Source organism: Scyliorhinus canicula, chromosome 8 (genome assembly GCF_902713615.1).
Source record: "Scyliorhinus canicula chromosome 8, sScyCan1.1, whole genome shotgun sequence".
Taxonomy (NCBI): Eukaryota; Metazoa; Chordata; class Chondrichthyes; order Carcharhiniformes; family Scyliorhinidae; genus Scyliorhinus; species Scyliorhinus canicula.
In genome coordinates, this window is record NC_052153.1 from 14,754,431 (window position 1) to 14,779,062 (window position 24,632).

The window sequence follows — 24,632 nt, forward strand, 5'->3', positions numbered from 1 at the left end:
CTTTAGTTTCACGTAGTCTCTAAGATTGCACTGTGTGGCTATTTATTTCCTCTAGGCCTCTGGAGCGGAAAACGCTTGATTACAGCAAATCTCCACAACACAGCAGGCAATACAACACAGGGCTTCATAAATTGTTGTATTTTTGTGTGAATCCCTAATTAGACTGTAACGTGAAAGGGAGTAGAATGGATCGAAAATGTGCTTTTTTAAAAAAAAAAAGATATAAAAACTTGCTTGTAAGATATATATTTTTAATTTGTAACAGGAATATTGCCAATTTACAGAACAATGGAACCCTTTGAAAGCAAAAGCGATTTGGTTTCAGTTGCCTCGCCTAAAAAAAAAATCAATTAACATAGACTGTCCTCGACCTTAGTATGGGTGAATCTTTTCTAATACTATAAACACTATATTATGCTTTGTAGGTAATGCTTGTATTCTTTTTATGTGGTTCCTGCAGAATATTTTGTAAAACGGCAGCACGGCAATACAGATTATTATGAATGGCATAATAATATTATAAATAATCTCTCTCTCTCTCTCGAGGCTGTGCAGCTCACTCCTGTCCTGTTGCTAGATTCGTAATGAAATCACCATACTAAACACTCAGGATAAAATTGTCCCCGTTTCAGTCACTTGTTTTCATCAGTCAAACTAACAGAGCTGTAGGATCCCTCGGAAGTGGGCAGGTGACCCGATGCAAGATGAGTGTCACAAATGAAACGCGGGTAAACCTAACTAGCAAGGGATGCAAGATGGGCGGTTCGTTTTCCAAATGCGCGACTTAAAAAGCATTTCCCTGACCAGGGTTCATCCACCGACTAGTTGAACCGTATAGATCACGCGCAGGCCCCTGAGGCACATTATCTGGCCGTCCCTAAGTTGGCTGACCAGAGCCAAGATAGTAGACCGGGCACCACGTTTGATTGGAGAAAATGAGAGTTGGCCAGCGTTCTGACTCCTGGTTGCCCTCAACAGGCCCTTGCTGGTAGTGCATATGTATGGAGGCTGACTGAGCCCAAAGGATGGGCATGATGCCATGCTTGCTGCCACCCAAACAATCTGGTGAAGCTCACAGATTGCCATTGAATAATACCTTTTTAGATGGGTGAAGTGCTGTGTAGCTAGGGAATGCTGGGAAAGGGAAGAAAAGACATAGATAAAACTAAAAAGATGTTATGGCCTGGGTGAAGCTCCATTGGAGGAGTTCCCTTTTCACCACTTTTAAGTAATTATCCACTTTGCAAATCCAGGGTGACTGAGGACAGGGGCGTCGGGGGTTATTGGGTTTGGGGCAGCCTGGTTGAATATGCTGTACAGGGGTGGCCATGTTTAACCGACATGGAAAGTTACTGCAAAGAGATACTGAGCCAGCCAACCAGTCATTGGCATTGGCTGCCAAATAAAGTGGAGTTTTCTTTGCCATTTTTATTTACCCTTTGACAAGTTATCTTAAAATGAAGCAGAAGATAAGGTAAAATCATGCAGTGAAACATTCCTAAAACTTTGGTACACTGCCACCACGAAATTCAACTGTGAACAACGTCCAGCTCTCTGTGCTTCTCTTGTATTGCCGAGCTGTCTTTCGATGATTGTTAGTGGACATTTCCAGAAAATCTAAATCATCATTGCTGAACTCTGGATGATTTGACACTGGTATATCATTGGCGGGAGGCAGGATTGAGAAGCGTGATAGGGCTGCGGTCAAATTATGTGGTGAGCCTCCTACTATGGTTGAATCATGAGCTTAATGAGCATCATACTACAGTCCAATCATGAGTTTAGTGAATTTAAGGACAAAATAGCTGGCTTACTAATTCCTAGTAATTTTACTTAATGTTTGAAGTCTGCAATTTAGCTCCTGGTAAATGTAATTAAAGGAAAGCTAAACTATAAAGATCCGTATGCAAAGATAGGCATTAGAAAACCAATAATTGTCTTTTCCAAGTGTATCGGGGGCTGCAAAAGAGGCATTTTTTATAGTTGTTGATTCTTCTAGTAATTTAAGAATTATGTTTTCAACCCTTTAAAAAGGGTGAGGTGCAAAGACTGACATAATGAAGTTGTGCACTTACCACAGTGCATTTGCAGTAACTGTACTGATGCTACTATCTGTTCTCAGTTAACACTGCTCGACTTTGGTGTCAATGAGCGTGTGGACAGAAACCAGGGTTTGCTGAAATCTTTCTGAAGTGAAGTTGAGACCAGTGCGGAAAATTTAAGCTAAACATTGGTGAAATCCAGGTGTGTGCAGTCCGTTCCTGGATTGTGTCTCCACAATGAAATCAGAATTTCCTCATCGGTGCAACCTATACGGTTTAGAAAAAGCAGCGATATGGGTTTTAAGGGACTAAAATTGACTTGCATTCGAAGTTTCTAATTGGAAGCCTTTTTAAAAGAGTGCATGGATGGAGACTTTCTCTATTAAAGATGGTTACTTGCCAATTCAAATAATTAAGCCAGTGGAAAGGAAAAGGAAAGGAAAGGTTTGGAGGGAGATTAACCTGTAGCTGCGTCCAATGATGCGTTTTACACTCTTGTTAGCTGTCTCCGTCTACTTTCGCTATCTTTTGCCATTGTAATTACAGCAGCTTGCCATGTAACAGTTGCAGTCTTCTAGATGTGAAGTCATCCAGAATATGCTATTGAACCAAATAGTTGGAAATTGCTCAGGGTGGAATTTTTGTTCGATGTCCCAGAGGCAAATTCTACAAACAGAATCATGTGTGTTGTGTTCAAATTATTTCTCTCATTGGCTGTAAAGATGTCGTGTAACATGAACTTTTACTTGCACTCCATTGACTCCTGATTGGGTTTTGTTTATTTAACACCATGCAGTTTAATTCTGATGTATGATGTATCACTTTATAATATTTGTATATTAAAATTTTGTTAATAAAAAACCTTTGTTAATAGAAAACCTTTGTATCATTAATTAGCTCAATCACTCTTTTTTATTATGTGTGAAATATTGTATTTAATTTTGACACTGGTTTGATTTTATTTTGCGTGTGGAAACCTTTTATTCTTTCCAGTTGCTAATGGGTCAACGATGCTGTAGGATTACTCGACTTCAAAAAGGAAGCACGTCAATACCCAGTATTTAAGGAGCGTGACAAATTGGATCCAGACAATTACAAAATGTCCGAACCCAGGCAGAGCAATTCTCCATACCAAGGACTGGTGTGGGATCGCACAGAGACTTTGATTTTGAGATGGGCTCTATGATTCTGAGAGCAAGCAGATGGATTGCACCTTGGGCTGGATTCTCTGCCGGCGGGATGCTCTGTTTTGCCAGCAGCCCGCGGGTTTCCCGACAGCGTGGGGCTGCCCCACAAGCCGGCGTAAGGGAGCATCCCGCCCATGGGGTGGAACAGAAATGTGGCAGGGCGGAGAATCTAGCCCAAGTCTTTCAGTCCTGCTCCCTGCCCATAGTTCAGTGTAATTTAGCATTTTGATATGGATTTAACATGTCAATGAAGGGGAGACACTTGAAAAGAAGTTGAACTGTTGAGTAAAGTAGTCTACGTTTTTGTGGCATTTATTATGCTGCATTTATCTTTGTCAATCTGTTCATTCTTTAACCCATCAGTCAGTTCATAAATATTCCCCCCCGCCCCGCTCCAAAAATCTATCACCTTTTAAACGTTACTCTGACAATCTTGTGTTTTATAGTGTTGAGCTGTTCTGGTGTCTTTTCAAGATTAACAGAAACAATGTGGTCCAAGTTTCCACTGTTGTTTCTATGATAAGCATTTTCACTCTCCCCTGGGCTAGGGTACGGTCAGTTCCAGCCCCACTTGACCTGGAATCTCAACACAAGTGAAATTAGATATTTTAAAATACTTGCGATTCTTGGTTGAGCTCAATAAACCGCGGTCACCAGGTTTGTAACTTTAACACAAGTAACCTTTTATTATATACAGTATTATGATTCAGGAGGCAAAAAATACAACTGACTATCTAATGCAACTTACCTAACCCCCACTCCTCAAAGCGCCAGGGACCCGGGTTAGTTCTGGCCTTGGGTGACTGTTCGGAGTTAGCACGTTCTCCCCGTGTCTGCATGGGTTTCGTCCAGGTGTTCCAGTTTCCTCCCTTTCCAAAGATGTGCAGGTTAGGCGGATTGGCCACACAAAATTGCCCATTAGTGTTCAAAGATGTGTAGGTCAGGTTAAGCAGATGGGGATGGTTGAGTGGGTATGGGTGGAGTGCTCTTTCAGAGTGTCAGTGCAGACTTGATGGGCCGAATGGCCTCCTTCTGCACTGTAGGGACTCGATGAGGCAACCAGCAGCAGAGGGACGGAGAAAACACAGCACCTCTTCCCTCGAGGGTTTAAAGACTTCTGGAAAGGTTTTTTTTCCCTTCTGCGCAATCAGGATCATTTCAGTTTGACAGCAAGGATGTGCCAGGCACTCATGGTTTTCAAACCCGAAAGCAGTTCGATACTTCAGCAGAGGGAGAGACTCCCTTTCACTTCCAAAGTATAAAAGTATCAGCCCAGTTCAGAAACCAATCAATGACTGTTGTCAGGCAGTACACCGTTCCTGGCTAACCCATGAGCTACCAATTAGCCAATCAAGCCGACTTCCTCCAAAAGCGGTTCCGAAGATTCACTCAGCGCCGATGAGTTTGTTTTGCCTCTCCAAAATACAAAACCTGGGAACACAATGTCCAGACAAGCAGGCTGCTTCAGCTGGAGTCCTCTGCTTAAAGGCACATTCCGAATATGGGTCCACGGACCAAAAAGAAAATGGAAACAAAGCAAATAAGGGGAGGGCTCTTGCAGCATTCTAAAGCTGATGGATGTGCTGAATTCAGAAGTGAGTCTCTTTTTGCTTTAATACTCCATACCACCATGATCTAATCATAGCTATATTTCCACTTTGGCTTCATCACTACTTATAATTGTGCTGCCTCGCTTTTGAGGTTAGGGCAAGTCAAAGGCTAACATCTCTAAAGGCCAAAGAGCTGCACGCTGTGCTGCATTCACACCATCGCTGGACTAACGTTTTGTTTGTTTGCTAACCACCCTTGCCACTTCCTCCCATTCCCTTCTGAGACTGTGCCTCAAAGGCTTCCTGCTCCTCGACGGAAATATGACATCTCTGCTGGTCTTCACTTATGTCACTCATGCCTCCAGGACAATGTCACTGAATCAGAGAGCATTCTCAATGTCACTGAATCAGAGAGCCCTCTCTGTGTCACTGAATCAGAGAGCCCTCTCTGTGTCACTGAATCAGAGAGCCCTCTCTATGTCACTGAATCAGAGAGCCCTCTCTATGTCACTGAATCAGAGAGCCCTCTCTGTGTCACTGAATCAGAGAGCCCTCTCTGTGTCACTGAATCAGAGAGCCCTCTCTATGTCACTGAATCAGAGAGCCCTCTCTATGTCACTGAATCAGAGAGCCCTCTCTATGTCACTGAATCAGAGAGCCCTCTCTCTGTCACTGAATCAGAGAGCCCTCTCTATGTCACTGAATCAGAGAGCCCTCTCTATGTCACTGAATCAGAGAGCCCTCTCTCTGTCACTGAATCAGAGAGCCCTCTCTATGTCACTGAATCAGAGAGCCCTCTCTATGCCAAATTGGGACATCTTCCTTCAGCCGGAATCTTCCACTGTGATAATCCAGCAGCCTTCACTCCATTAGAACATAGAACACAGAACATACAGAAGTAGGACATTCAGCCCATCGAGTCTGCACCGGCCCACTTAAGCCCTCACTTCCACCCTATCCCTGTAGTAGGTTGGCTGCTACATGGAACCTACAGTGCAAAAAGAAGCCATTCGGCCCATCAAGTCTGCACCGGTCCTTGGAGCCCACACCACCCTATCCCCGTAATCCAATAACTCCTAACCTTTTTGGACACTAAGGGCAATTTAGCATGGCCAATCCACCTGACCTGCACATCTTTGGACTGTGGGAGGAAACCGGACCACCTGGAAGAAACCCACGCAGACACGGGGAGAACGTGCAGACACTGCACAGATTCTCTTTAAAGGGACTGTGCCTCTTGTTTTTTTTAAAAAGGTAAGGTTGCCTGGAGCACATGGATTGCATACAATACTGTTCAGTCTGTGTGATCATAGAATTTACAGTGCAGAAGGAGGCCATTCGGCCCATCGAGTGCACTGGCCTTTGGAAAGAGCACCTCCCTATGCCCACACCTCCTCCCTATCCCAGTAACCACCCAACCTTTTTTTGTTTGGACACTTAAGCACAATTTAGCATCGCCAATCCACCTAACCTGCACATCTTTGGTCTGTGGGAGGAAACTGGAGCACCCTGAGGGAACGCACAAAGACAGGGGGAGAGTGCGTAGACTCTGCACAGACAGTGGTCCAAGCCGAGAATCAAACCTGGGATCCTGGAGCTGTGCTACCATGCTGCCCAGTGATGCGCAAAGGCTGCTTGTAGCTTTGTAGAGAGATGATTGCAACGTAGCAACTGCTCGGGGCTATGCTGCCACCTTGAAAATGAGGGGGGAGTGCTAGAGTTGTGCTCTCCATCTCCATCTGACATAAAATCATCGACTCACTACATCAACTCTCCACCCACCCTCTGATAAAAAGACTCTGCCCCAGCCCAAGCCCCACCTTATCTCCGTAAACCAATAAGCCACCTAACCCTTTTTTTGACACGGAGGGGCAATTTTAGCATACTCAATCCACCTAACTTGCACATCTGTGGGAGTAAGCAAGAGCACTCTGAGGAAACCCATGCAAACACGGGGAGAACATGAAAACTCCACACAGACAGTGACCCAAGGCGGGGCAGCACGGTAGCACAGTGGTTAGCACCATTGCTTCAGAGCTCCAGGGTCCCAGGTTCAATTCCCCAGCTTGGGTCACTGTTTGTGCGGAGGAGTCTGCACGTTCTCCCCGTGTCTGCGTGGGTTTCCTCCGGGTGCTCCGGCTTCCTCCCACAAGTCCCGAACGTTGCGCTGTTAGGTAATCTGGTGATTCTGAATTCTCTCTCTGTGTACCCGAACAGGCGCTGGAATGTGGCGACTAGGGACTTTTCACAGTAACGTCATTGCAATGTTAATGTCAGCCTATTTGTGATGATAAAGATTATTATTATTATTATTTTTAAATTGAAGCCCGGGGCCACTGATATTGTGAGCCAGCAGTGCTAACCGTCAATACCAGTCCCTACAGTCGAAAATGCAGGGACAGTTTTCTACCCTAAGAGATCCAGTTGGCACTAAAATGCCTAGAAATGGTATGGGATCTGATAATACTTTAAATCCCCATCAATAAATAGAGCTGTCTTGTGCGTTTGCTGTGGACTGTGAAGTATTGCTGTCTCCCCTGGGCTCTGGCGTGAGCAATGCTTCTGTAAATGTCATCCATTATACAGAATTGCTGTTTTTATTCATTATTTTAAAAACTGAAATGCTCCCACCCATTTCGAGGAAGACATATTCTTTATTTTAAATGAGTGTTATCGTCATTCATTGAAGGATGAAGCAGCTATGATTCCGACGCTCTCTTGCTTGTTATTGATAGCTTCATGAAGCATAAAGCAATGAATAAGCACTGTTCTTGCCAGCGTTTGTTCCTCGCCCGGTCGGATTTCTAGACTAGCCCATGCTGCGTTTCTTTGCCGTTGACAACATTGTGCACAGTTTCACACTACTACCTTCTTCTTTACCTGAGTATCATCGAAACCTCATTTTTGAGACTGCAAAAAAACCTATTGCCTGTGTGCATATAAAGATTTGTTACACTTATATAATGCCTTGCGCAATCTAAGGCCATCCCAAAGTGCTTTACAAATGATGAAGCACTTTAAATGTAGTCATTGTTGTAATGTAGGAAATGCAGCAGTCGATTTTGGCACAGCCAAACCCATAAATAATGACCGGATAATCTGTAGTGTGTGGTTTGCTGAATAAATACCACTTCATGCTCTTCATCAAGTGTGAATTATAAAACTTGAAGATACACAGGGCAGCACGGTAGCATGGTGGTTAGCATAAATGCCTCACAGCTCCAGGGTCCCAGGTTCGGTTCCCGGCTGGGTCACTGTCTGTGCGGAGTCTGCACGTCCTCCCCGTGTGTGCGTGGGTTTCCTCCGGGTGCTCCGGTTTCCTCCCACAGTCCAAAGATGTGCGGGTTAGGTTGATTGGCCATGCTAAATTGCCCGTAGTGTCCTAAAAAGTAAGGTTAATGGGGGGGGGGGTTGTTGGGTTACGGGTATAGGGTGGATACGTGGGTTTGAGTAGGGTGATCATGGCTCGGCACAACATCGAGGGCCGAAGGGCCTGTTCTGTGCTGTACTGTTCTGTTCTGTTCTGTACCTTCTTCTTTACCTGAGTATCATCGAAACCTCATTTTTGAGACTGCAAAAAAACCTATTGCCTGTGTGCATATAAGATTTGTTACACTTATATAATGCCTTGCGCAAGCTAAGGCCATCCCAAAGTGCTTTACGAATGATGAAGCACTTTAAATGTAGTCATTGTTGTAATGTAGGAAATGCAGCAGTCGATTTTGGCACAGCCAAACCCATAAATAATGACCGGATAATCTGTACAGTGTGTGGTTTGCTGAATAAATACCACCCGGGACTCCGTACTCTTCATCAAGTGTGAATTATAAAACTTGAAGATACACAGGGCAGCACGGTAGCATGGTGGTTAGCATAAATGCTTCACAGCTCCAGGGTCCCAGGTTCGGTTCCCGGCTGGATCACTGTCTGTGCGGAGTCTGCACGTCCTCCCCGTGTGTGCATGGGTTCCCTCCGGGTGCTCCGGTTTCCTCCCACAGTCCAAAGATGTGCGGGTTAGGTGGATTGGCCCCCTAAGCCTGTGTCGACCATGGTACCTGCCTAAACTAAAACCGTCTGCACTTACTGAGTCCATATCCTTCCATTCCCACCCTATTCATATATTTGTCTCGATGTCCCTTAAATGCCGCTATTGTACCTGCTCCCACCACCTCCCCAGACGCCGCGTTCTATATGTTTACCACCCTCTGTAAAATATTTGCCTTGCACATCAGTTCTAAACTTTTCCCCGCACATTTTAAACCCATGTCGCCTTGTACTTGACTCTCCTACCCTAGGAAAGAACATCTGACTATCCACTTTGTCCATGCCACTCATAACCGTGTAGACCTCTATCCGGTCGCTTCTCAATCTCCATCATTCCAGTGAGAACAGACCAAGTTTAACTAACCTTTTCTCATAGCTAATGCCCTCCATACCAGGGAACATCCTAATGAACCGCTTCTGTACCCTCTCCAAAGCATCCACATCCTTCTGGTAGTGTGGTGACCAGAATAGTACACAATATTCCAAATGAAACCTAACTAAGGTCCTGTATAGCTGCAACATGACTTGCCAATTTTTATATTCAGTGCCCCGACCGATGCAGGCCAGTATGCCGTATGCCTTCCTGACCACCTTATCCACATGCGTTGCCACTTTAAGTGATCGGTGGACATGCACGCCCAGATTTCTCTGCCTGTCAGTACTCACAAGAGTTCTATCGTTTATTGTGTAATTCCTACATGCATTGGACGTTCCAAAGCGCATTGCCTCACACTTGTCCGGATTAAACTCCATCTGCCATTTCTCCACCCAAGTCTCCAACCTGCTGTGTCCTCCCCTTGTGTCATCTGCAAACTTTCTTCCAAATTATTTATATACACCGCTACCAACAAAGGCCCCAGAACCGATCCCTGTGGAACTCAGCAGCTTCTAAATGTCTTCTTTGTTGTTACCATACCCACCCTTCCTGCTGGCTAAATGTGCTTCTCCATTGCAGAGTGTCATTGACTGCAGAAACACATCAACCCTAGCGTCACTGGCATTCTGTACAATAAAGCGGGGGAATTCAGGTGCCTGTTGGCATCAGAACTATATCGCTAGGTATTGTTAGCTGCCACTGAATCCCCACTGCAATGGAAAAGCAAGGAGCTAGACCTTCTCCATTTTTCTTCTGATACAAACTTGCTTCTGGCAGCTCTTTCGGAAAGTCACAACAGCAGATAAGGTGAATAGGGATCAGAAGAACATGAGTTTTGGGATGTTGTTTCCCAAGCCCTATCTAGGTGCATAATAATGTTTTAAGAGATGCACTCTGTAGATGAACTGACTTTTTTTTTTGCTTCTCTAACCCCAACTCTCCAAGGTGACTTTACTCAATGAAGCCAAGTAGGTTAAAATTCCAATCTTGATATGTACCGCTAAATTAATTAATTTCAAAAATGTAGGTTTGTCTGTATTTACTATCTGTACATGAGCATTCTTTATCTCGTTACAATTCTAGCTGATAATATTGGACAAGTCCAAACCCAAGGGGAAACCAGGCTTGCTAGATCTTAACTTTTTAGAAAACGTAGAGGAAAATTACTGAACAAATTCACAGGAGTTTACTGATGAACATTTAACGTAAAGAATAAAACGATTCTTAAAATGGACGATATTACTCGAGATAAAAAGGGTTAGAAAGATCTCAACACAAACACTGAAAATGTTTCAAACTCATCCAATTCCTTTTATCGTAACTCTACCCTTGTAGGTACAAAAATCTAGTGAGGCTTTACTACTTATGTTAAGATGGAGGCTTCTTGTTTGGAATGACCCGTGTTTGTTTCAGGCCTCGAGTGACTGTGTGGGGTTTGCACGTTCTCCCGAGTCTGTGTGGGTTTCCTCCGGGTGCTCCGGTTTTCTCCCGCAGTCCAAAGATGTGCAGGTTAGGTGGACTGGCCGTGTTAAACTGCCCCTTGATCGCCAAAGGTTAGGTGGGATTGCAGAGATAGGGTGGGGAACTGGACCTAGGTGGGGTGCTCTTTCGGAGGGTCGGTACAGACTCAATGGGCCAAATAGCTTCCTTCTGCACTGTAAGGATTCTATTGCTGTTCATTTTGTTACCTTCTCCCAGGCAGTCTGTTTAAATATAAGAATCATGAAGTTTCTTCCCTCTCTTTTTATCAAGCCCAGTCATGCCAAGAGAAAGGCCTGATTCTACTCTTGGCCATTTTGAGAAAAACCCTGTCTAACATGAACAACAGCTCAGGCAGTCTGCTGAGCAACCTCCATAGCTCCATAGCTATAGAAACATATTTCTAACAATTCTTCAATCCTGTTACTTCTTACCGGATAGAGCGCTGAGGATGCTCATACATTCTGCAACATGTCAATTATCAAGTTCTTAAGATTATTATATTTTGTGACTCTGGCTTGAAATCTGGGGTAAATGAGGGGAGTCAAATGACCTGCACTGTGGTTGACAGTAAGCCTGAGTGCTGTGATTGTTAGAGATCCAAGGAAGGCTTGGATTGTCGTAGTGAATTGTCTTCAGGATGGCACGGCAGCACAATGGTTAGCACTGTTGCTTCACAGCTCCAGGGTCCCAGGTCTGATTCCCAGCTTGGGTCACTGTGTGAAAATAAAATAATTTTATAGAGTAGCCCGGCTAACGTAGATATATATATTTTTTCACGTGATCTACTTGGAGATCACGGCAGCGGTCTTTGACTTTACTAAGGATAGACCTCGACTCTCAGAAAGTTGATATAGGTAACAGCTGTTTTGTGAAACATCCATTTACTTTTTACTATGAAAGGCGGGTAGGTACAGGGTTAATATATTTTACACTGCCATGCACAATAGGGCAAAGGAACACATTTTTGAGATCAGGTTACAGGCTTCCCTATCATCATAGGCAGAGGTTCAATATGGTCAACAGAATGAAAAGACTCCTTGTATTTGTGAGCTAAGACAGCTGGATGTGGAAGGGAGATATTTCTAGCATGTATGTAGTGTCATAGAATCCCTACAGGGCAGAGGGCAGCCATTTGGCCTATCGAGTCGGCACCAATCCTCTAAAAGAGCATCCTACCAAGGTCCACTCCCCACCCACCCCGTCCTATCCCTGTACCCTAACCTGCACATCTCTGGAGACAATGGGGCAATTTTGCACAGCCAATCCACCTAACCTGAACATCGTTGGACTAGTGGAGTAAATCCATCCTGCAGCCACATAACGATTCCGGGAGATTTGTTTTGACACAGATAGGGGAAATAAAACTCATTGGAACAATCTTTACTGCTGGTGGTGGATTAAAGAAACCCTCCAAAAGCTTAGGAAAGCATTTGGAGACAGTTACTCCTCAGTGAAGGGGGATATGGGAAGTCATTAGAAGCTGGGTGCAACTATGGACGATTTGCAATAAGGATTCAAATTCTGTGGAGAGTGCTGGGGGTGGTGAGTATAAAAGGGGAATATTCATCTCTAGAGTTTAAACTACAAGTTTCCCACAAAAGTTTTTAGCCAATGCTGTTTTTAATCATTTGACAGGAACAGTATTGAAACACTGAAGTCTTGTTCTGTCATCCTCGCAACTGGAAGTTTGAAACTTTAACAAAGTTATAGGTCTCCGCAGAGATGGTAACAATGCTTTGAGGCAAGCGGGACCATTTTTAAACAACTGGAATCTTCCCCTGATAGCCCACTCTGCTGGGCGAGTTGTCAATCATCATCCCACTAGTTGATTTTGGTTTGAAACATGTCTTTGAGTTTTTATGTGGAAAAGGGGAGAAACCCCACTGTCTGCCAAGCCTCTGAATTTTAATGCAAGAACAGCTGGCGTGCTTCATTCTCCACAGCTGCCTGCGGTAGAGGTGGTTTGGTTGGTTAACCTGTGCGTTAATAAATTCTCGTTTCCACTCTTCGGTGGCCCTGTCCAGTGCTTTGGGGATAAAGCCCGTGAGGATCGCACCTGGTTCTGAACTGTTTTTCTTTCCAGGTGCTGACTACAGCTGCTGAATCCTTCAGAAAAGGCTCCTGCGGTGCTCAGTGAGATTTGGAAAGAGCATTCTTACACCATCTGCTGCTGGGGCTGCTATCTGGCACTCTTTGAAAGAAGTGCCTTATGAGGCAGGAGTGGGGCCGTGGAATGAGTAGTTGTTCTTACATTCATCTCTTTGTCAAGACATGCAAAAGAGAGAAGAAATTCACCCTCATCCCTGTCTTAAATGGGTGACCACTTACCCTGAGATTATGCCCTCTGGTCCAAGACTCTCCCACAAGGGGAGAAACCTCACAGCATCTACCCGGTCAAACTCCCTGAGAATGTTGTATGTCTCAATTACATCGCCTCTCATTCTTCTAAACTCCAACAGGCCCAATCTACTCAACCTCTCCTCATGAGAACATTCCATCTTGTGCTGTATCATTCCCTGATTCTGTGGCTTCAGAGGAACAATTCTCAAGGGCAGCACGGTAGCATTATAGGGCAGCACGATAGCATTGTGGTTTGCACAATCGCTTCACAGCCCCAGGGTCCCAGGTTCGATTCCGGCTTGGGTCACTGTCTGTGCGGAGTCTGCACATCCTCCCCGTGTCTGCGTGGGTTTCCTCCGGGTGCTCCGGTTTCCTCCCACAGTCCAAAGATGTGCAGGCTAGGTGGATTGGCCATGATAAATTGCCCTTAGTGTCCAAAATTGCCCTTAGTGTTGGGTGGGGTTACTGGGTTATGGGGATAGGATGAAGGTGTTAACCTTGGGTAGGGTGCTCTTTCCAGGAGCCGGTGAAGACTCGATGGGTCGAATGGCCTCCTTCTGTACTGTAAATTCTAATAAATAAGTAAAAACCCTTAACAACTTGATTTTTCACTCATTCGCCAATTTTGCGTGAAGTAACATGAATTTCCACCTCCTTGATGGTGATTATCGCTGAAAATAAAATAAACGATTGTCAATTTGAACTGAAGTATTTTTTTAAATCAAGAAGATTAGATCTAGTACCCCTGCTTTTGAGGCAGAGGATTGTGGTTTCAAGATTCACCTGAGGAATTGAGTACATAATTGGCACTTCAAATAATAATAATAATAATCGCTTATTGTCACAAGTAGACTTCAATGAAGTTACTGTGAAAAGCCCCTAGTCACCACATTCCGGCCCCTGTTCAGGGAGGCCAGTACGGGAATTGAACCCGCGTTGCTGGCCTTGTTCTGCATCACAAGCCAGCCCACTGTGCTAAACCAACCCCTAATATAGTATTAAAGGAGCACTGTATTATCAGTAGTGTTGTCTTTTTATTGATCTACCGAACAAAGGGTGTAAAAAATCCCACGGTGACATCTGAAGAGGTGCAAGGACTTCTCTTGGGTGGCCTTCCTTTAACATCAAGCCAAAATAAGAGAAAAGTCACTTTGGTGGTGGTGGAGTCTTGCTGTGCAAAAACGGGATACAATGCATCCCCAAATTAGAGGCAGGACTTCAAAAGTGGTAAGTTGGCTGTGAAGTACTTGTGGGGAATCCTGAGGGTTTGGGGTGAGGTGGGGGGGCGGGGGTAGTCTGAGTAGCAATGGAAGTAGGGGGAGGCGGGTGCCAGGTTGGACCAAAGATTGGGGCGGTGGTGTTGGCTGCGACCAGAAGGGAGGGGGCTTGGGTCGGACTGGAGAGAGGAGCGGGGGGTTGGAGTGGGAAGGGGAAGTCAGTCTTGGAGGAGAGGGAGTTGGACAGGGGAGGGACGTCAGTTCGGGAGGGGGAGGGAATGTCAGCCTAGCGGGTGGGGTTAATCCGGGAGTGGGGGGGGGGGGGGGGCGAGACTCATTTCATGAGAGAAAGAGTGGGGTTGGGGTCAGAGTGGGGGGGTGCAGTCCGGGTGGTGGGGGTATCACTGTTCGGACCTCAGGGGAGGTCAATGGTGGGTGCTGTACCCTGCTTCCCCTGGCGGGGGGTGAGGGGGGGGGGGGGGTCGCATGTGTAAGGAGTGTCCTGTGCGAGTCTGGATCTGGGCTTTTTTAAATAATTACTCTAGAGTTCAAAGTGATTTTTCTTCCTCTTAACTCTTTCAGAATAACTATCAGGGTAAAACTGGCAGAATCATCCGAAGTTAATGCTTTAAATAATTTCTGTCAGGTGGTCCCCAGCCCAGCGTAATTGTCCAGAGGAAGTTACCATTTCCGTCAATTGCCGGGTAAACCCTTATGTGGGAACATCCTAGAGCGATTCCCAGTGCACCATTGGGGTACATCCCTAAATGCAACGCTGGGGAACACGAAGGTTATGGGAGTAGATGCAAAAAAACGATGATCCCAGAATTGGGAAGCCATCAGTAAAGAATGAAGAGTTGAGGCTCTTTTCTCTGTAAAAGAGAAGACTGAGGAGTTAAGTCGTACGGTCTTTCACGCCACAAAAGGGTTAGCTGCAGAAATTTCCACTTGTGGCAAGTTTCGGAACTAGGGACAATAAGCACAAGATAGTCACTCATAGATATATCTGGATTACGATGGGAAAGAGAAACTCAGGACCATATGAAATGGCTGAGGGGAACAGCATAGACAAGTTTCAAGGAGACGTTAGATGAATGCATGAGGGAGAAAGGTATAGAAGTATATGTTGATAGGATGAGGTGAAGAGGGTGGGAGATTTACCTGGAGTAGGAACATTGGCACAGGCCAGGTTGGCAACGCCTTCTTGCTGTGCTGTAAATTCAAAGTAATTTTGTAGCAATGATATTTTAAGTGATACAAAATCATGGCGATCATCATTTGTGACCGGCTGAAGATTCAATCGAACATGGCGAATAGACAGTCATGTTTCTTGCATTACCTGGTGGGCCTGCTTGCTATATGAAAATCAAGTTGCATTGCTTCACTGTTGATGGCTCCCAAGAGTGCAAGAAATTTCTCCTAAACCTGTTCATTTCTGTGCAGTTATTCTCGCTGTAACTGTATGATTTTTTAACATTGAAAAGAATCTATCTGGATGCACAGTGGAAATTGGTTGCAGTAAACGCAGGGTTAGTTTTAAAAATGGTTTCATTAAAAAATCGAGGGACTCATTCTCTTAAAAAGGCAAAATCGAATTAACTGAAAAATGATGGACAGATCTGGGAACCAAAATGACACGTACCCAAAAAGCAGCAGGTGAGCTCTACTTCTGATGCATCTGTACTGTCGAAGCTTCTCTATTAGTGCAGCTGAATGGTGCAAATACATCTGCTCCTTGCTTTGCAGTGAGATAAGAACGGATTATCAAGTAATAAGGTTGTTTTAATTTGCATATGCACATAAAGCCTTGCACAACACGGTCACAGATGCAGTGGATCACGCTGACTTTGGGAACGCGTTCTTGTAAGGATTATTTTTGATACTCACAGTGTTCATGTGGCCCAAACAAATATTTCTGCTGGTGGTATAATTACATAATGGTTCAGAATTAAATTGGAATGTGAATTTTCAGCGCTTGCTGTCTGCAGGATGACCACATAGCACAGCACCAAGGGCAGGAGTCAGTCGCTATTGAATTCTCTAAGTTCGGTCATTTCAAAATGATTCTACGTGGGATTTTCGGGGGCATTATACTGGAGAAGGTTACATGACAGCTGGAGCCTATTTCAAGGAAATATAACATCGTTTCACCGTTGGTTCCCTTACTCAGCTTTTGAAAACTCAATTTAGAGAAGAAACTTGCATTTGTTTAGCACCTTTCATGGTCGATGTGATGGGCGACCTAGGCTAGTGAGTGGGCCGCATGAGTGACCCTCCTTCATCTCATTGAGCGGCAAGGTGGAAATCGGGCCCGTTGACTAGCCAGGACCCTTGAATAAGATTAAATATACTCCAAATATTTCATAATGAGTTACAGAAAATGCTTAAGCTTTCATATATTAATAAAACTGTCATCAACTTCAAATGGTAAAAACTAAAGAAATAATTAGACTTTGGATGCAGAGCCTTCACAGTCAGTGTTGCAACCAAAACACACCTCACGTCACTTGCCCTTGCTTTACATGTGTATCACTTCAGTCATACTGGTGGAAAAAAAAACATGGGTGGAAATCAGTGGAATGTGGTGACCCTGCTCATGGTCAATGGTCAACAAAATGTCTCCCTGGCCGTACTCACAACAGATGGGCAACAAGTTGCCCACCACCGCTACAGGACATCCAAACGCAATTTACCGTCAATGTCACACTTCTGAAGGTTAGCCCCAGGGGTACGGTAGGAAACAGGGCAGCCAATTTGTGCACAGTAAGAGCAAAGAATTAACGACCAGGCAATCTGTTTTAGTGATGTTGGTCAAATTCTCAATACTGGCCGGCACGCCGAGGAGAACTCTGCTTCACCAAAATACTGTCTTGGGGTCTCTTACATCTGCTGGAGAGCTTGGAAGGGGTGGTTGTGGGGGGGGGTGGGGAGAGCTCTCTCCTTTTACCATCTCACCTGAAAGATGGTCTCACCAACAGCGCAGCGTTCCTTCAGTACTGCACTGATTCCTGTAGAGAAAGGATGTTACAGCGTAATTGCCACTGTTAGTAAGAATTACAGAATTATATCTTTACCTTACCACTTGGAAATACTTTACTTCACAATGGGATCGGGTGTGTCTGATCTAGCATAATCTGTCTAAGTAAATAGAACTTCACCATCATGACATGGTGATTCGTCATTCGTCATAGTGTGAAAGGTTTAGAAGGAGTGGAATTCTTAAAATGCACCCAGGGGAACATTGAAGGCCCTGCAAGAGAGGAGGCTGTCCTGGACTTAATTTTAGGTAACAAAGCCGGGAAAGGGGTTGATGTATCAGTGAGGGAGCATTTTGCAGACAGCAATCAGAATTCTGTTAGATTCAAGATTGTTATGGAAAAGGGCAAGGATGGGCCTGAAATCAAAGTTCTGAGCTGGGGGAAGTCCGATTTTAATAAGATCAGATTTCATTTGGCAAGAGTGGACTGGGAGCAGACACTGTTAGGTAAATCTGTGACTTAACAGTGGGACGCATTCAAGAAGGAAATAGGGAGAGTACAGGACCAATGTTTACCAATGTTTACCAAAAAAGAAAAAGGATGGGACCAACAAATCCAGTGAACTCTGGACATCGAGCGATATACAGCATCGGATCAGGAGAAAAAGGGAGGCTTATGGCAGATTGCTGAATCCCCCACAATCAACATCCTGGGGATTACCATTGATCAGAAACTGAACTGGACTTGCCATATTAATATTGTGGCTACCAGGGCAGGTCAAAGGCTAGAAATCCTATGGTGACTAACTCACCTGACCCCCAAAGCCTCCATCTACAAGGCACAAGTCAGGAGTGTAATGGAATACTCTCCAGTTGCCTGGATGAGTGCAGCTCCAACAACACTCAAGAAACTCAACACCATCCAGGAAAAAGCAGGCCACTTGATTGCTCCCCAGTCCGTAAACATTCAAACCCTCCACCACTGACGAACAATGGCAGCCGAGGGTACCATCTACAAGATGCACTGCAATAACTCACCAAGGTTCTTCAGAAAGGACCTTTCAAACCCATGACAACTACCATCTAGAAGGATAAGATCAGCAGACACCTGGTAACCCTACCACCTGGAGGTTGCCCTCCCAGTCACCCACCACCCCGACTTGGAAATATATTGTCGATCCTTCATTGTCGCTGGGGCAAAATCCTGGACCTCCCTGACTAACTGTACTGTGGGTGGACCTGCACCTCATGGAGTGCAGCTGTTCAAGAAGGCAACTCACCACCACCTTCTGAAGGGCAACTAAGGATAGGCTATAAATGCTGGCCCAGCACCCACATCCCGTAAATTAATTTTTTTTAAAAGACATCAAAAACAGCAGAAGCCCTCGACTATCGAATGTGTAAGAGGGAACTTGAAAAGGAAATTAGAAGAGCAGAAAGGGGACATGAAACAAAACTAGCAAGTAAAATAAAGGAAAATCCTAAGTTGTTTTACAAGTATATTAAGGGTAAAAGGATAACTAGAGAAAGAGTAGGGCCCATTTAGGACCACAGTAGTAATTTGTGTGTGGAGCTAGAGGACTTAGATAGGGTTCTAAATGAATACTTGGTGTCGGTGTCCACTCATGAGAGGGATAATGTGGGTACAGAAATCAGGGGGAAGGATTATAATACAATTAGATAAATTAACATAGACGACGAGGCGGTTCTTAGTGATCTGGTAAGCTTAAAAGTAGATAAATCTCCAATGCCATGTTGAGTGAGGCAAGGGAGGAAATAGCAGGGACTCTGGCAATAATTTTCCAATCCTCTCTGGCCACAGGAGAGGTGCCAGAGGACTGGAGGACAGCCAATGTGGTACCATTATTCAAGAAGGGAGGCAGGGATAAACCAGGAAACTACAGGCCAGTCAGTCTAACCTCAGTGTTGGGGGAACTATTGGAAGCTATTCTGAGAGATAGAATTAATCTGCATTTGGAGAGGCAGGGACTAATTGAGGACATGATTTTGTTAAGGTTAGGTCATGTCTAACCAACTTGATTGAATTTTTCTAAAAGGTGTATCGATGAGGCCCATGCATTTGAAGCAATCTACTTGGACTTCAGCAAGGCTCCCACAAGGGATACTGAGAGTGAAGGTAAGAGCCCAAGGAATCCAAGGAAATTTGGAAAATTGGATCCAGAATCGGCTGAGTGGCAGGAAGCAGCGGGTGATGGTCAAGGGGTGTTTTTCTGACTGGAAGCCTGTGTCCGGTGAGATCCCTCAGGGATCAGTGTTGAGCCCCTAGCTGTTTGTGGTTTAAATAAACGATTTAGACTTGCATGTAGGAGGGTTGATCACTCAGTTCGCAGATTATACAGAAATTAGTGGGGTGGTAAATAATGAGGAGGATAGGATTTGATTACAGGAGGATATAGACAAGCTGGTCAGATAGACTGATCAGTGGCAAATGGAATCCAATCCTGATAAGTGTGAGGTAATACACTTGGACAGGACAAAGAAGGTCAGGGAAAACATGTTAGACAGCAGGATCCTGGGAAACACCGAGGATCAAAGTGACCTTAGTGTGCATGGATACCGGTCCCTTAAGGTAGCAGAGCAGGTGGATACAGTGGTTAAGAAGGCATATGGTACACTTGCCTTTATTAGCCAAGGCAGAGAGCTTAAGAGCAGGGAGGTTATGCCGGAACTGTATAAAACGTTGATTCGGCCACAGCTAGAGTATTGTGTGCAGTTCTGGAATCCACTTATAGGAGGGATCTGGTAGTACTAGAAGGGGTGCAGAGGAAATTGATCAGGAATTTGGCTGGGCTGGAGAGTGTTAGTTATGAAGAGAGATTTGATAGACGTGGGTTGTTTTCCTTGGAGCAGCAAATACTGAGGGGGGTACATGATTAAGATGTGTCTAATTATGAGGGGCAGAGATAGAGTAGACAGGAAAAAACTGTTCCCCTTGGTGGAGGGTCAGGGGGGTAGTTTTAAGGTAAGGGGCAGGAGGATCAGTGGGGATGTGAGGAAATACATTGGCCCCAGAGTGTGGTGGGAGTTTGAAATTCGCTGCCTGAAAATGTGGCGAAGGTAGAGACCCTCATAACATTTCAGGAGTATTTAGATGTGCCCTTGCATTGCCAGGTCACACAAGGCTTTGGGACACATGCTGGAAAATGGGGTTAGAATAGTTAGGTGGTTGTTTTTGACTGGCGCAGATGAAATGGGCCTTTTCTGTGCTGTAGCCCTCTATGACTCTAATTGAGAGGACTTTGGTGTCATGGAATGGACCAAATGGAATGGTGTCGTTCAAAGTTGCGTGGGCGAGAGCAGCTCAGTCCATAAGAGGGCCATTCAGGAGTCTGGTAACAGCGGGGAGAAGCTGTTTTTCAATCTGTTGGTGCATGTTCTCAAACATTTGTACCTTCTGTCCTATGGAAGTGGCTGGAAGAAAGACTAACCCGGGTGGGAGGGATCTTTGATTATGCTGCCCACTTTCCAAGGCAGTGGGAAGTGTGGACAGAGTCAATTAATGGCAGACAGGTTCATGTGATGGCCTGGGCTGTGTTCACGACTCTCTGTAGTTTGTTACAGTCGTGGGCCGAACAGTTGCCATACCAAGCTGTGATGCAGCCAGATAGGATGCTTTCTATGGTGCATTTATAAAAATTGGTAAGAGTCAATGTGGACATGCCGAATTGCCTTAATTTCTTGGGGAAGTATCGGCACTGTTGCGCTTTCTAGGTCACAGTGTCGACATGGGTGGACCAGGACAGGTTGTTGATGATGTGCACACCTAGGAATTTGAACTTGTCAGCCATAGCCACCTCGGCACCATTGACGCAGACAGGGGCATGTACGATACTTCGCTTCCTGAAGTCAATGACCAGCTCCTTAATTTTGCTGACATTGAGGAAGAGATTGTTGTCGTTGCACCATGCTACTAGATTCTCTATCTCCCCCCTGTACTCTGACTCATCATTGTTTGAGATCTGACCCACTACGGCCATGTCATCTGCAAACTTGTAGAATGAGTTGGAGCTGAATTTTGCCACAGAGGCTTGTGTGTCTAATGAGTACAGTAGGGGGCTAAATAAGAATCCTTGTGGGGCCCCGACATTGAGAACTATTGTGGAGAAGGTGTCGTTGTTTATCTTTAAGATTGTGGTCTGTGGGTCAGGAAGTCAAGGATCCAATTGCAGAGTGAGGAGCGGAGATCTGCGTTTTGGAGTTTGGATATGAGCTTGGCTGTGTTTATGGTGTTGAAGGCGGAGCTATAGTCAATGAGCAGAAGACTGACGTAGGAGTCCTTGTTGTTGAGATGCTCCAGGGCTGGGTGTAGGGCCAGGGAGATGGCATCTGCTTTGGACTAGTTGTGGTGGGTAGGTGCATTGCAGTGGATCAAGGCAATCTGGAAGGATGCAGTTGATGTGTCTCATGACTAACCTGTCGGAGAACTTCATAATGATAAATATCAGGGCCCCCGGCTGGTAGTCATTGAGGCATGTTGTTTGATTCTTCTTCGGCACTGGTATGATAGTGGTCTTCTTGAAGCAGGTGGGAACCCCAGAATGGAGTAGGGAGAGGTTGAAGATGTCCGCGTACACACCAACCAGTTGGTCTGCGCAGGATCTGAGTGTACAACTGGGGATTCCGTAAGGACCAGTTGCTTTCCGTGCATTTACTTTCGAGAATGCCGATCTAGCTTCTGGGGCCATGATGGTAGGTATGGGTGTGAGACAGCCTTCACGTTATCCCTTTGTTTCCTCCAGACTTTACTATTACAACGCACTCTGAGCTGGCACCCCACATTCCACTCCACATAAAGTTCAGCACATCCGAGACTCCATTGCCCAACCCACACCAAGTTGTGTCAACCTTGTGTTCCAGGTGGGTTTTCATCTGAGTCCCACTGACGAGATGTAAAATGGTTTCACGCTGGCCTCTGGCAGGAATGGCGACCCACCACGACGGGCGTCAGCGCGATTTCCCGCTGTCATTTTACCCCGACGGGAAACCAAGATTTCTCAGCCCCCGCCACATTGTTCCATCCCCCTCCTTAACTGGCCACCATTAAATCCGCCATATGGCGGGAAGGGGGAGGGGGGGGGGGGGGGGGGTTGGAAGATTATTTCCTTGGGCGTCTTATTTGTTGGATAATGCTTCTGTGAAGTGCCTTGGGATGTTTTGCTAAGTTAGTTGCCATACAAATGTAGCTAGAAGTTGTAGGGGTTACAGTAATAACTAGCCATGAACCTTCCCAGAAGACCTGGTTAAAGCTTGTGGGTGAACTGTACGGGAGATGTTTAGACGGGGATTTGATTGATTTTGTTTTTACAACAGTGACAGGGGTTTTGATGTCTTCTCTCGTGCCCGAAATTAATTAATTCAAATAATGTAACAAAATATGTGCAAGTAAATCCACCAGAGGGCAGCAATAGCTCATTTCAGCTTCCCAATCGAATAAAAGGTACTGCAGAAACGCCACTTGCGCACAGCTCGGGAATAAAGAAGAATGAAAACTGCTGGAGATGGTGGCAGCTCATCAGAGTCCGGAGGAGGAAAGCTTGGAGGGTTCTTGGGGATGTCAAGGGGAGTTAGGACTAATTGGATAGCTCGCATACAGAGCCAGAAATGACATGATGGACGGAATGGCCTCCTTCTCCTCCGTATCATTTATCAGATTGTCTAATGATTTGGATCTCATCCCATCACTCAGTGGCACAGCCTCTACTATTTTACCACAGGTCTGCCCTCTATTTGGCTGCCTCCGACCCACTGTCCAGTGAAGCTTTCCAGCCTATTCTGTAGCTTAATTTGCTGGTGCTGCGATTCAGTGTTGCAATGAGAAAAATGGGGAGGGGGCGTAGAGTCATAAGGCTTTTTATAGCACAGGATAGAGGCCCTTCGGTCCATCATGTTTACGGCGGCCATCAAATACCTATCAGCTCTAATCCCATTTTCCTGTATTTGGTTTGAGTTATAAGGAGAGGCTAGATAGGCTGGGACATTTTCTTCCCTGGCGCATAGGAGGCTGATGGGTGATCTTGTAGAGGTCGATAAAATAATGAGGAGCATTGATAAGGTAGATAGTCAACATCTTTTCCCAAAGATAGAGGAGTCGAGAACAAGAGGGCGTAGGTTTAAGGTGGAAACAGAGAGATTCAAAAGAGACCAGAGGGGAAATTTCTTCACACAGAGGGTTGTGAGCATCTGGAATGGGCTGCCAGAGGCAGTGGTAGAGACGGGTACAATTTTGTCGTTTAAAAAGCAGTTGGACAGTTACATGGGCAGGGTTGGGTATAGCGGGATATGGGCCAAATGCGGGCAAGTGGGACTAGCTTAGTGCTAAAAACTGGGTCTTATGGACTAGCTGGGTTGAAGGGCCTGTTTCATTTCTGACTCTATGACTCTATGGTCTGTAGCGTTGTGTGCCATGGTGTTTCAAGTGCTCTTCTAAATACTTCTTAACTATTGTCAGTGTTCCCACCTCTACTTTCAGGCAGTCAGTTTCAGATTCCCAGCTCTCTGGGTGAAAACATTTTTCCTCACATCCCTTCTAAACCTCCTGCCCCTGACCTTAAACCTATGCCCTCTGGTCATTGACCCCTCTGCTAGGGGGAAAAATTCTTTCCTATTCACCCTATCTCTGCTCCTCATAATTGTATGCGCGTCAATCAGCCTTCTCTGCTGGAGGGAAAACTGCTACAGCCTTTGCACTTGTGCTTGACAGCTGAAAGGTTTCAGCCCAGGCAACATCCTGGTGAATCTCCCTTGCCGCACTCAGCAGCTTGGGATATATTTCACCTGACCCTGGATATTTGTCTACTTTTAAGGCTGCCGGACCACTCAGAACCTCCTCTCTGTCTATGTTAATCCCGTTAACTGTCCCTGAGGAGATCAAATGTCCTGCTAACTTACGGGAGTCCCTCGTTTGTGACTGGTCAAAAGGGAGAAGATTCAATCAGGAAGGCAAGGTCGAGGTGTCTGAGAGAGCCGGAGTCATCCTTGACCCCGAGGGATCGGACCTAAGAAGGGGGAAAAAGTCCAATTCAGGGTGGCAGGGGAGTTCATAATGTTGCCGGCTCAATCAGAGAGCCAGCAGGGTGAATGGTCCTGAAGTGTCACTGGGAGGTGCCACTGAGACGGACAGCAGACCTCAGGAGTTCGGTTAGTTAAGTTCAAAAACAATCAGAAATTCAGGGAGGGTTGGGTGGGGCAAGGGTTGGAGGTGAAACTCCTCTGGGGAGATCACTGGGGGGGGGGGGGGGTCACCTTTTTGTGGGCCATCACGTCTCCCGTCTCTAATAATTCTGATTGGCTGACCCATTCCCCCCCCCCCCCCCCCCCCCCCGCCCCCCCACCTCACCCACCTCCCGTCTCCTTAGAATGGGCAACGTCTCTGCATCAGGTACTGTCACAGCTAAAT

At 45.6% G+C, this 24,632-nt stretch overlaps 1 protein-coding gene across 1 annotated transcript in view; it reads left to right on the forward strand.

Annotated features, from left to right (window-relative positions):
• The window catches only part of LOC119970137 (choline transporter-like protein 1), a 76,586-nt gene extending 73,666 nt beyond the window's left edge, over nt 1-2,920 (forward strand). Inside the window, exon 16 of the mRNA XM_038804217.1 lies at nt 56-2,920. Coding sequence (XP_038660145.1) covers nt 56-79 — 24 coding nt within the window. The 3' untranslated portion in view covers nt 80-2,920. The remainder of the gene's footprint in view (nt 1-55) is intronic.
• The last annotated feature ends 21,712 nt before the right edge of the window (nt 2,921-24,632 follow it).